General features: G+C 45.3%; 3 protein-coding genes across 18 annotated transcripts in view; 1 reads left to right on the top strand and 2 right to left on the bottom strand.

Annotated features, from left to right (window-relative positions):
* Positions 1–5,978, top strand: part of fryl (furry homolog, like) — a 70,570-nt gene extending 64,592 nt beyond the window's left edge. For 9 of the 16 annotated variants that reach the window (XM_034583747.1, XM_034583740.1, XM_034583738.1 and 6 more), the window contains 4 exons: positions 854–871; positions 2,214–2,324; positions 3,174–3,367; positions 4,031–5,978. In XM_034583747.1, the coding sequence (XP_034439638.1) occupies positions 854–871; positions 2,214–2,324; positions 3,174–3,367; positions 4,031–4,271 (564 nt within the window). In that variant the 3' untranslated portion in view covers positions 4,272–5,978. The remainder of the gene's footprint in view (positions 1–853; positions 872–2,213; positions 2,325–3,173; positions 3,368–4,030) is intronic. The other 7 variants (XM_034583743.1, XM_034583741.1, XM_034583745.1 and 4 more) reach the window with 3 other exon arrangements.
* Positions 5,979–6,933: 955 nt separating this feature from the next.
* Positions 6,934–9,100, bottom strand: zar1 (zygote arrest 1). Its single transcript, XM_034583758.1, has 4 exons — positions 8,353–9,100; positions 7,658–7,750; positions 7,374–7,448; positions 6,934–7,282 (listed from the first exon to the last, which is right to left on the bottom strand). Exons 1-4 carry the CDS (start codon positions 9,061–9,063, stop codon positions 7,139–7,141), a joined length of 1,023 nt encoding a protein of 340 aa, XP_034439649.1. The 5' UTR covers positions 9,064–9,100; the 3' UTR covers positions 6,934–7,138.
* A 46-nt stretch (positions 9,101–9,146) lies between these two features.
* On the bottom strand, positions 9,147–11,875 carry slc10a4 (solute carrier family 10 member 4). Its single transcript, XM_034583757.1, has 3 exons — positions 11,051–11,875; positions 10,657–10,867; positions 9,147–10,079 (listed from the first exon to the last, which is right to left on the bottom strand). The coding sequence occupies exons 1-3, from the start codon at positions 11,587–11,589 to the stop codon at positions 9,558–9,560; spliced, it is 1,272 nt and encodes a 423-aa protein (XP_034439648.1). The 5' UTR covers positions 11,590–11,875; the 3' UTR covers positions 9,147–9,557.
* Positions 11,876–12,207: the final 332 nt, after the last annotated feature.

The following is a 12,207-nucleotide window of genomic DNA, read 5'->3' as shown; positions in this document are numbered from 1 at the left end:
AGACAAAACAAGCGCCTTCAGACCGCTGGGACAAAAGAGGCCCATTTCTCATATTTGTTCTGGCCTTTTGTCCTTCCTTTTAATAATATAAAATAACTATTGAGTAACGGGAAAGAAGACATGACATTGACATCATCTTTGGCTGCAAAAAGGGAGAAATAAAAATGATTTCAGTTGGACTTTAAAGGATTGTCTCGCGAGGTTTTGTGTCATTGTTATGCAGCATGTTTATATTTGTTTGCCTCAGATGCCATAGAGATAATTAAATTAGATAGAATGAAGAGAGATGAGAATTAAAAAAAACAGATTTTCCACTTGCACGTCACTTTCCTCAGTGTCTTGTAGTCTTTGCATGGTCTCTCACTCCACATCCTAGAACTGTTGACACTGTCACTTAGCTTGAGCTCCCTGCACAGATCACAGCTGCCCTCTGTGTTTTCCTCAGGTTAAAAGCTGTTGTGCTCTTCTAGTCTCAAGGGCAACACTCTTTCCTCTCTGTTGCCTCTACTGTGCCATGTGTCTTTCTCTCTCTCTCTCTCTCTCTCTCTCTCTCTCTCTCTCTCTCTCTCTCTCTCTCTCTCTCTCCCTCATCATACATGCTCAGTTTCTGAGAGTAGAAGGTTTCCGTTAGCACTGAAGTCAGCTCACATGTGAGTGTTTCAGTTCCCTGAGCGTTTCCAGACCTGTGTGAGAGGGAGGTGATAAACTGCTGCTCCTTGCCTGTCGGGTCACTGTGTCTCAGCTGCCATGTTACAGCTCACTAATTCTTGGTCTTTCTCCCCTTCTGTTTTGTTTGTTGATGTTTTGTGTGGTTGTGTGTGTGTGTGTGTGACCTGCTCACCTTCTTGCTTAGCAAATGGAAAATCTAGCAGTAAGTGGTTCTCATATTATAGACTCTAATAATCACGACATTCAGACGAAACACTGACCATCTCATCTCTCTGTACACACCTGTGCTGTTGACATCCACAGACTGCACTCTGCAATCATCTCCTATCTGTCTCTGCTTTGATCAGTCATGCAACCCAGCTCAACGCTCCCCATCCACCCAATCATAATTTTATCCTCTATTGTAATACATGTTTTCTTCTGTTTCTAAATTTTGACTTTTGGATAATCATTGTCTTAACGTCTCTTTGCTGCACTCTGATTCTGTCTGCTGATAGATGATGTGTAAACTTGTATTCAGTTTAGAGTTGAGCAGTTTTCAGACATCAACTCCGGAGAATGTCCGCACAATGGGGTCCGGACTTTCTCCGGAGTTTGCGTTTAACGTGAAGAACAGACAATTCTCCAGCCTGACACACAAAGCCCCTGAGCGTTCAGGTGAGGGGAGTGGTGCAGCAGGCAGGGGAACGATGTAATGCATCGATGCCGCTGCAGAGATCATGTGTTTTTGTTTACAGCGCATCAACACTGGCGTCGGTTCTCGTCACCTAAAGCTCTCGAATCTTATTGCCTTTCCAAGTTGACATCTTGGTCTGTGTTCTACGCGTATGGAACTTCTATTTCATCCCGAGATATTCTCTTTGTTTTTCACTTCTACGTCTGTCACGTGTGAGAAACGACATCAACACGCCCACTCACTCCTCTCACTCTCCTGCTGTAACTCACATCGACTCATTTGGACATTATCCAGAGTTTTATTCTGGCAGGAGCAACAGACTCGTACATTCGCGATCTCGCATACTGCCCCTCCAGATAATTTCAGATTATCCAGAGTTCCCTGCATGTCTGAACGCAGCTATTGTGATGATTTCATCGGGGGGGTGCCGCCCAGGCAGTGGGATGGGTGGAGAGATCAAGGTTGAGATAACTTTCCTTTTGCATGTTTATGGTTCCACTCCTATATCTGTACAAATTATCCTGATTTTCTTCTCCCTCCATGTTCCCCTGGATTAGGGGCTTAATGTTTAGTAATCACCCACCTCTCTGGGTCAGTCACCCACTCCCGGTGGCCCTCAGGGAGCATTACAAGTCATGGTGACACTTTTCTAATTGACTAATTCTAGTAGTAGTGTCACCTCTCGCTCCGTGGCCTGAATCAGACAACACCTCGCTCTAGGCCGTGTTAACCCTTTCATCTACCCCCACGTCTCTAACCCAGGATACCCATCAGTCTAATCATCTGATCATCAGTCATTTTCAGTGCAGCCCAGGAGATTAGCAACCAGCTTGGGATTTTGATTAGCTTTTTTCTTTTCTCTCTCTAGGAGCTGGAGTTATGCCGCCGGCTGTATAAGCTGCACTTCCAGCTGCTGCTGCTCTTCCAGGCCTACTGTAAGCTCATCAGCAGGGTGGATACTATCAAGAGGGAGGCAGAGGTGAGACTAAATATTGTTGTTGGGTGATGTATGAAAATGAGCTGGATGTGCATGAACACATTTAGTATCTGAAGTCCATTGTACATTTAGATGGAGTTTAAGTTTGCCTAAGAAATGAAATGTGAAGCTGACGACTTATCTGTCTCATCTCTGTTTTCAGAGAAACAAGAACAGACAAATTGCATTACACTGCATCATGCTGAAAAAGCCTTGTTGTCCCCTGCCTCACTGTCCCTTTTACATAAAAGACGGTTTAAACATTTTATTTAACATTCAACAGAGTTTATTCTGTCTTAAAATAAAAAATGACTAATATTTAATCAGCTGAATGTAGTCGTAAAAAAGTCTTAAATATGTATATATATTATATAAGTAATATAAATATTACATAATAGGTTTTAAATACATTTAAATCTGAATTATATTATCTACTATACTACTTCAACTTTATCTTCAGTTATGGGTGTAAATTATTCCGGCACTCTGATCTTCAAATCAATGATACTTGTCATCGGTCTTAAATATAATTCATCATGGTCTTACATGTTTTTTATTTAACTTGTTGAAACCTGCAAACTAAACCCAGTTTGAATGATGTACAATAAATCAATAAGTTGTATTGTAAAGTCCAGTTCAGATTTTTTAGTTAAATAATCTGCTGAATCTTCCCTGCAGCCCATCTCTGTCTGTGCTGCATCTCGATGGAGCTTTAATTAGATCAAAGAACTTAATGAAATAACTTCTGACTGATGTGGTCGGCTATTTTATCCAAATTTAGACTGGGTTTCTTTCCTGGGTAGATTTTCTACTTGTGTGCAGTGCAGTGAATATGTTTTATTCTTTTTTTAGGTGACCAACATGTCTGAAGAGCTCACCATCCTTGAGAGCTGTTTGAAGGAGGCAGAAACGAGACATGATACTGAGGAGGATGTGTGCATGTCGGACACGGCTCAGACCAACACAGAGACGGCCATCCAGTCCCTTATCGAAACTCTGAGAGCCAGAGACTTCACGTCTGCTCTCACACAGGTCAAAATCTTTAGGTAAGACACAGCGACTCACTAATGAATACGAGAGTCAAACTTAGATCCCTGTCCCACTGAATACTTCTTGTAGATTGATGAATAAGAGAAGCACTGCTGTTGCTCCTGAAGCCTGCGCAAGAACCTTTGTTCTGATGTTTCAAGTCAGCTGCCGTCAATCACATGCTAATGCTAACATAACTAATGTCATTAGCCAACTGAAGATAAACATCTACCATCAGTTTCAGTCACAAAGGTCCCATATCTGATGCTGTTTAGAACTATAATGTTGGTAACTGTGCATAAAGGAATCCAAATAAAGGACCTAGTGAATCTAAATGTGGTTTCATAAGGGGATTGTTGAGCCTTAACAAGGTGTGTGCTCTACTGAGTGACCCTCTAGTTCCCTTGGAAATCCAGAATATGTTGCAGTTTCTTTGTTTCTCAGTCAGTCTCAGTGTAACAGAAAGTGAAAAAACATTCTTCCATGACCCTTACTTTATCCCTCCACCAAGTTTCATGGTAATCCATCCAGTAGTTATTGTGTAATCTTGCAACGATAAAATGGGCCGGGGTGAAAACATAACCCCCTGGTGGAGGTGCTGGAAGTCCTTTAATATAATAACATCTTGTGTTCTACCAAATCTTCTCTGCACTTTCTAACCACACCCCCTATGTCCTCAGGTCTATGTGGCCCAACGACATCTTTGGCAACGAGTCTGATAATGCAATTCAGACCCTGCTGCACATCTACTTCCGTCACCAGACACTGGGCCAGACGGGCTGCCTGGCTGTCGTGGGCCCTAGCAGGGACCAGTCTCAGGCAAGCACCCGCCTCATGGAGCTCAACCTGCAGATCCGTGAGGCTCTGAGTCAGGCCCAGGCCTGCCAGCCCCTTACCACCATGGTCAGCACTGGACTGTGATTCTGTGGCACTGCAGACTAGACTGGACTTAAGTCCCCCCCCCTCACTCTCTCGCCTCAGCTGTAGAGAGAGCGCCGACAGTGAGGGGCTTGGGAGGAGGAGGACGAGAGAGAGACTCCACCTTTAAAGGGCTAAAGGATGTGTGGGAATAACTGTGACTCTAAATATATATTATTACATGTATGAATGCTTAAAGCTAATATCTTTTTCCCAGACTAAGCCAACTTGCAAAATTCAGTTGCAATAAGTCATGTGGTGGTGTGCCTGGGAAAGAATAGGAGAGGACGCAGTGGGATGATAATCTTTTTTCTGTTTTTTTGATTTTCTTTGTTTTTTTGTTTTTTTTGCTGGATCTAACATGATGAGCATATCGAACCGACCGCAGGCCTCTCCGGGGGCCTGGCGCTGGGAGATGGTGTATGTAAGCATGTAAGACCTGAGTCTAGAGGAGGTCTCGTATGTGTGAGTACACACCGTCTAGATTCATAAGCAAAAACAGAAAAATCTTGTTTGAAAAAAAAACGATTTTCCAAAGCATGCTTGAAAGAGAAAAGCACTGCAAGAATTATTTTTTTGAAAAATGTATTTTTTATTAGAGCTAACATCTTAGGTTGTAAATGTTAGGGTATTTAACATGTAATTGTAACCCTGCGGGAGACGTTTGCCTTCAGGGAGTGTAAAAAGAGAAATATATATCTGTTTATTGATCTGCTTTGAGAGGAGAGTCCCCTTCAACAGGTCGTCACGCAAAACTCACTCTTAAAACCAAATAAGTAGCTGCCTTTAGAGACTCTTTGACTGTGTGATATATATTGGATATTCTGGTATACGCTCACACACAAATGCATATACTTGCACACAGGTGCAGACTGGCTACAACTCATTATGGAAACATAACTTATTTTACTCTGTATATATTTTAGAAAATGTATAGTGTAAAACCAGTATTTTTCCCTTGTACTTTTGTGTAATGCACTGTTCATCCGAGTAGGATGTATGTATAAAGCTAATGTGATGAGAGAAAGCCACGACCAGATTTGAGTCATTAATGATCCGCTCTGCCTTTTTGTTACCCAGTCACACAAACTTCAAAATTTCCCAAAGGCTGCGTTGGTGGTCTTCTAAAAGAGGGTCAGGGCTCATTTGGGACAGGCCACCTCTGCCTTGCTGACGGGGGATGGCGTGGGAGATCTAATGTAGCCTTCATCTCCTGTTTGACCGCACCGATCCAGCCAAGCCCCTCATAAGCATTCCTGATCTCTACTGTGATCTGCCCGCACAGCGCCCCCTGCTTAACGCCTCATGAAGGGAGATGAAGATTTGAGTTTGTCCACGTAGTTTGATCGCTTCGCAAAGCAGCGCTCACCCTCCACACTCTGATCTCCAGCCGTCACTGAAGCTGCGCTACGCTTTCAGGAATGGCCCTTCTTGCTGCTACTGCAGGACATGAATCATTACCTGAATGCGTTCTGGAAATCTTGTCATGGCACATTGTAACAGTCACTGTACTCATTCCTCAGAGCGTTTTTGTTTTTTTTCCTCCCTGCTTGTCTGGTACATTTGAATGCTGTTCTTAATTATTTAATGAATATATTATTTACCTGAAAGATGTTTTAATGTAGAGGTGCATTATACTTTTTTTTTTCTCTTGTTCACTCACATACCAGCCTTCTCTCTGGAAAAATAAAAATCTAATCATACAGTATGGACATGGTTGTATGTTGTTCCAATTGTGGAAACATGACTATCAAAATGTGTTAATGAAGTTTGAGATTATGTGGATTAATACACAGGACTTTGATGAGTAGCATTCATTCCTCCACTAAGGCCCAACAGTCCCTTAAGTTCAATCGAGCTGCACCAAATTGCAAACACTTAATGCTAATTTACAATTGAGATCTAAGATTCATTCCCTGGGACTTCACATGTCAAAAAATACCCTTTAGCACAAGGTTAGTGAGAAATTCAAGGATTCCTTCTTGACCCATTTACAGTCCTGCCAATTTTGGTTCAGTAGTTTTTGTATCTGCAGACAAAGCAATAAAACCACTGGAGTGGCACTCAGCACATACCTCAACCATGAAAACATTTAAATTCACTAGGTCTGGATTTTTGCTTGGAGCTGCACCAAATTATACAGACTCATAAATATCACTCCATTGTATGAATTTTGATTTATTAATTCTTTTTTTTTTTTTTTTTGGAAAGAACCCTCACATCAGTGGAAAAAAAGTACTTGAGCCAACCAAAATTAAATAAATTGCTCTTTAGGTCACTTTACACACCCCCCCCCCCCCCACCCAGAAATTGTTGTATTAATGTTATGTTTGCATAATCCTGCTAATAAACCAACAAACAGGGGTGAAAACCTGTGTTTGAGATAATAGGTCGAGACCGAGGCGTTTGGAATACAGCAGCAGAAACATGAAGTTATAGGTAATGATCAACTTGTCAGAGTGCACATGCATCAAACATTCTCACTGACAGAGGGCTTCAGTCTTAGTCCTATAGTTTAGGTTAATCTTATCTTTTAATTTTGCCATTAATGAGTTGGATTGAGATTAACAAGCATCCTTTAATCTGTTCCATCTCTCGCAGGTTAATGCCTCCAGCGCTAGTTTCTCAGTCAGGACCTGAGTGGTTTGAGTGAACACAGCTTTAGTACAGAGTGCACGGTTGCCTTTTATTACATTTTAAAGTGTTCTTACCATTGATTTCATCAACAAAACGCATGAAATAAAGTACTGAAACATATGCTTTACATTCAAGATGCTGTCATTGCATCTGTAAATATGGCACTGGGCTGAAGACGTCGGCCCCACACTGGACTTTGTTCGGACGCAGAAAGGCAGAGTTCAGTGGAGCTGTCAGATGATGTATTTGAAGCTGAACGTGCTGTCGCAGGAGAGACGCTTGCCTTTGCATCTGCCGCACAAGTCCTGTCTGTGGGGCCGCTTGGGGTCGACGTGGCGCTGTGTTAATGCACAGCAGCAACGTGCTTTGTTGCAGGTCTGAGGGAAAAAACAAATGGGAGGTTAGCTTGCATTTAGTAGAGACTCGTGAGCCATTTCATTTTACAGACAGAGGAGGAGGAGGGCTTACGTGACATGTGATGTCCTCCACTCGATACGGGTTGAACTCCTTTTGGCATTTCCTACAGTACTGCTTGAAGTAAACCTGGAACACACAGGACCTCAGTTAGAACAGCTTCTCATACTGTAGCTTTAAAAACAATGTTGTCGTAGCCAATTCAAATTATACATGATGGGCACCAGTACTGCACCCATCTGAAAAGGCACAAAAAGTATGTTCTAAAACCACAGGTCATGCTGGGACAACAGAGCCCGGCTCGGTGTGACTGGTAACCTGAGTTTATGAGTGCTCACCTTGTTGGTGCCCTGAACACACCACACGTAGGCACTCTCCCATCGCAGATTACACCCTCTGCAGTGATAATATCCATACTTCTGTTCCAGGAACTGATGAGGCAAAAGGTCAGGCACTCAAGTGTTAACGCCATTTTAATCCACAGCAGATCACTACAAACAAACTATTCCATATGGAGTTTCAGCTCCTTTGATCTGAGCCATCACACCCAACTGGCACAGATGAGATTACCCTGAACACTGATAGTTTATCAGTGTGGAGCTGCTTCAAAAACATGCATCATCTCGAAAGGGGCGGCAAACTCAGAAGTGTGTATAGTTGGGAATAATATGACCACCATGAAACTTCCAACTTGAGCTTTGGACTTGCATGATTTTCCAATGAACGTTTACGAGGTGATTTACATGGATATCAAAAAAGAACTCATAACTGAATACTGTTTACTACGACTTCAGGGAAATTGAATTCATGGTTTTGTTTTGAAATATTTCATATTTCAGCAGGTATTAATTATGATTAATTAATCATGATGCCAGTGCAGGTAGGAAGACATTAATGGCTCAAGACATCTGGGCTAAAGTTAATGAAGGGTTGGAGAACACTTAAATGTAATTGATGTTAACTAAGGGAAACTGGGGTATGTCAGCAGTAAATGGGGAGGGTCAGAGTTCCCTCCCTTTTGAAACCAACTCACCTGGAACCGGACCCTGGCCTTGACCTTTGACCCCTCACCAGCTGTCTGCGCCTCCTCACCCTGTCGGATCTTCTGACGCTGCTCCGGGACCTCACCCTTCCCCCCGCCCTCCCCCTCCCGGCCCGGTTCGCTCTTCGTCCCGTCGCCCTCCGCCGCGGCCTCGGGCGGCTCCCCGGGCGGCTCGCCGCAGGAGGCCTCGTTGCTGTTGTTGTTCTCATCCACCAGGAAGGAGGTGACGCTCCTGTAGGCGATGGGCGAGTACACAGCGAGGGTGCGGGGGTACCGGACCACGCCCGCCGCCCTGGGGCTGCCGCCGCCAGGCACCGCCGCGGCCTCCTGCTGACCCTTGCGCCGGAAGTCCCGCTTCATGGAGAGGAGCGTCCGCGGGCCGATGGAGCACTGCACCGAGGCGTCCCGCTTCGGGTTCACCTGCACCGACACATCCTTGGTGTTGGCCTTGCGGAGCCTCGGGGTGAGCTTGGGGTTGATCTGGGAGAGGATGGACTTGAGGTGGGCGCGCTGCTGGTTGTTGAAGGCGTCAGACGCGTCGCTGTAGTGGGACAAGTAACTTTTATATTTCCAGCCCGCCTCTTTAGCCCTGGGATATCTGCCCGTGTACGGGTTATAAGATGAGTAGAAGTAGCTGTCGAATGGCTCGTCACCATACGTCGCCATTTTGTTCAACCAACCGCGGCTGCGAGGTGCCGCCATTTAAGTAGATGGACTCACGCGCGCCTTCTCCATCAGGTGTAATCACGGACAGGTGAGGAAGTGATGTCACGTGACAAGGTGAACACGTTTCTCTGTTCAATCTTTATTTACTCATATACACGTGTTTATATTATGATGATGATGATGATGCACGTGGTCACACTGAAATCTGAACATGAAGAGTTCTGAGTGGTTTAGTTCACACACACACACACACACACAGTTTTTTTAAACTGCTACATTGCATTGATGGAGTGATGATTAATGTCACTTTCACTTTACAGGTAACACAGCCACGTTTTGTGGTTTTTATCAGTATATCACACATGTAACATGTCAACGTTGAAATGAAGGAAGCTTTTAACATAAAGCAGACATAAAGTCTTATTCCCGCCCCAGTATTTTCTTTGTGAATGACAGCGTTAAATCCACCTGCAGGTCCTGTTCTGCTCCATTCCATCTGTACAGTGTTGATCTAATGATATATATGTAAATTAAACAGGGGTTGGATCAGGAGGACAGGGGTCCAACATGATGGTGTTTGGGTCACTCACTGTCACAGCACCATAAGACGAGTCAAAGTCCTCGTCGTCGTTAAACCTCTGATATGTTATATCCCCGCCGTCTGCCGTGGGGTCGGGTTTGTGCAGGACCTCCTTCCTGTAAAACCTGTAGGCCAGGATGAAGATGCCGGCCTCAGCTGCTTGGAACAAGGCGTACAGCAGAGGGAACATGTACATCCCTCCCATCAGCTGCGGGGGGAAGGCCAGCTTCAGGATGGCAGTGCACAGCTGCACGTTCTGGCAGCCGGTCTCCATGGAGACGGACCTGCAGCTGCTGGGCGGCAGGGCGAAGAGCTTGGCCAGGCCGTAACCTGCGGCATAGCCACACATAGGCATCAGGATAGCCACCACGTAGACGGAAGGCGGGATGGTGGACAGCAGATCCGGCCCCAGCATCGCTCCAGTCAGGATGAAGAGCATTATGAGGGTGACGAGCAGGGACCACAGGGAGGCCTGGAGAAACAGGAAGTCAGGATGAAGGTGATTGTTCACATGCTGCTGTGTTCTACTATAGGACACGTTTTACTGGGCATCCAGAAAACAGAATCACTTCCTTGGTCTCCCCCAGGTCCCCTCTCAGGTTTGACCTTTTAAAGTACTTTGTGTGTTTTTGATTAGGGATTAAAAGGAAAAAGGGGGATGTCACTTGTTGTTAAGACTTTGTTTTTTGAGTTATAACAATAAAAGTGACTTGAAATGGACTTGATGTTTTAAGCACAGGGCTGGACTGGGCTGTTTAAAGTTATTGTCTATTGGCAGTGATGTGATCCTCCATTATGTGTGGCTTTTATCAGAAGAGGGAGGGAGGAGCTCTTCCTGACACAGAGCCTCTGATGTCACTGTTCCTGCGGTCAGCATCACCCTCTACGTGCGCCAGGCACCGAGAATTACGCACTGCGCTTTTGCGCAAAGGTAAAAGGCAAAGGTGAATGACTCAGACATTAGCGACACAAAAACAATTACGACTTTAACTGATTTCAAACATGTTCAACAATTGGAAAGTAACTTTGACAAATTGCTCTTAAATTACCTTTAAAACAATGTCGGCCACACGCGTGTAGCGGTACCTCAGCATGACTCCTAGACCAATGGGAATGAGCGTGCTGCACAGGGTCAGGATGATGGCCCCGAAAGGCATGAGGTTGACCACAGGTGTGTTGATCCACGCGCGGCTGTAGATCCACAGACACAGCGGCATCAGCACGAGCGCCAGCAGCGTGGACGATATGGTCATGATGATGCTGTGGAGTGAGGAGCAAAGACAAAGCAAAGTTATGGCAGCAAAGGATGGATGTGATCACCGGTCATAGTGTTGGATCATTGTCAAGTGGCTAAAAATCTATCGTGTGTTACTTTACGCACCAGTGCGTAATCGGCTGAATAGCCTACTATGCGTAAAAGTGAAATGAGTACAGCAGCTCTACCTCAGGTTCATCTCCCCGTGCACCAGCAGGGACATGATGTTTGACAAGTTTCCTCCCGGACAGCAGCCGCAGAGGAGAACAGCCATCGCTGCCACATCATCCAGAGAGAAGGCAAGAGCCAACAGAAAGGCCACCAAGGGCATGATAACAAACTGACACACCAGTGCCAGCAGCACCCCGATGGGTCTGCGGATATGTTCACCAAGCTGGCTCACCTCCACCGTACAGCCCAATCCCAGCATAGTGAAGCAAAGGACGAGTCCCACGATTACATTGATTCCGTGACTGAGCGGGGAATCCCAAAAGGCGGGCATCAGGTGGGGGGATTCCGTCGGCGGAGCGGCCATGAAGTCCAATCCAGCTCCAGCGGCTGTCCTCAATCTGCTGCCTTCAAGAATCATGGCACCACCGGCTACTCCTGATCCAGCCGCGGCTCCATGCTCCGGAAAATCCAAAACCCGCTTCAAAGTGTCCAGCAATAGAAAATCTATCAAACCAGCTCTTTGTACGTCGCCACCGAACCGACTGGAGTTCTCCATGTTGGAAGAGCAGGACAGAGAGGCTCCACTGTCTGTCTGTGCCCGTAGGAGCCCGTGCGTAAAACTGATTCCCCTAGTGGCGCACTGTCACTGCTCACAAAGTGCAGAGGATCCAGTGGACAGAGGATGAGATGGTTCCATGGCACTGACACTCTTAAAGTGACTCACTGAGTCCGACTGGTGCCACGGATTGGTTCACCGATAGACGCACATCGCTGGAGGGGAGTGTGCAAACGGTCTCAAGCTTCAGCCAGAGTTAACGGGCCAATCAATAACGCCCTGGCTGCCCTTTTATGCGTAACGTCGCCCGCTGGAAGGAGAAAGGTCCACAAAATATCAATCTAATTATTATATATTGACAGTTTTCAATTTTCTAAATTACACAAAGCCCATCAAAGGCTATTGAACCTCCAATATCTGTGAAGCTGTATGAAGGAGATCATGTAGACCAACGGAAAAGGTCTGTCACCTTTTGTGTGCCTGCAAAAAAGTTTTGTAGCTGTGTAATTCAAATTTGTGCCGAACCATTTTCAACAGTGAGGTTTCACAAAGTCTGAGAGATGGACCCACACTTTTGTTTTTGCGTGTGACCCCGAAGTTACAGCTACAAACCTCAGG

This window comes from Hippoglossus hippoglossus, chromosome 4 (genome assembly GCF_009819705.1).
Source record: "Hippoglossus hippoglossus isolate fHipHip1 chromosome 4, fHipHip1.pri, whole genome shotgun sequence".
Taxonomy (NCBI): Eukaryota; Metazoa; Chordata; class Actinopteri; order Pleuronectiformes; family Pleuronectidae; genus Hippoglossus; species Hippoglossus hippoglossus.
The sequence above is the reverse complement of the archived record's forward strand: the minus strand, read 5'-3'. Positions and strand labels throughout refer to the sequence as shown.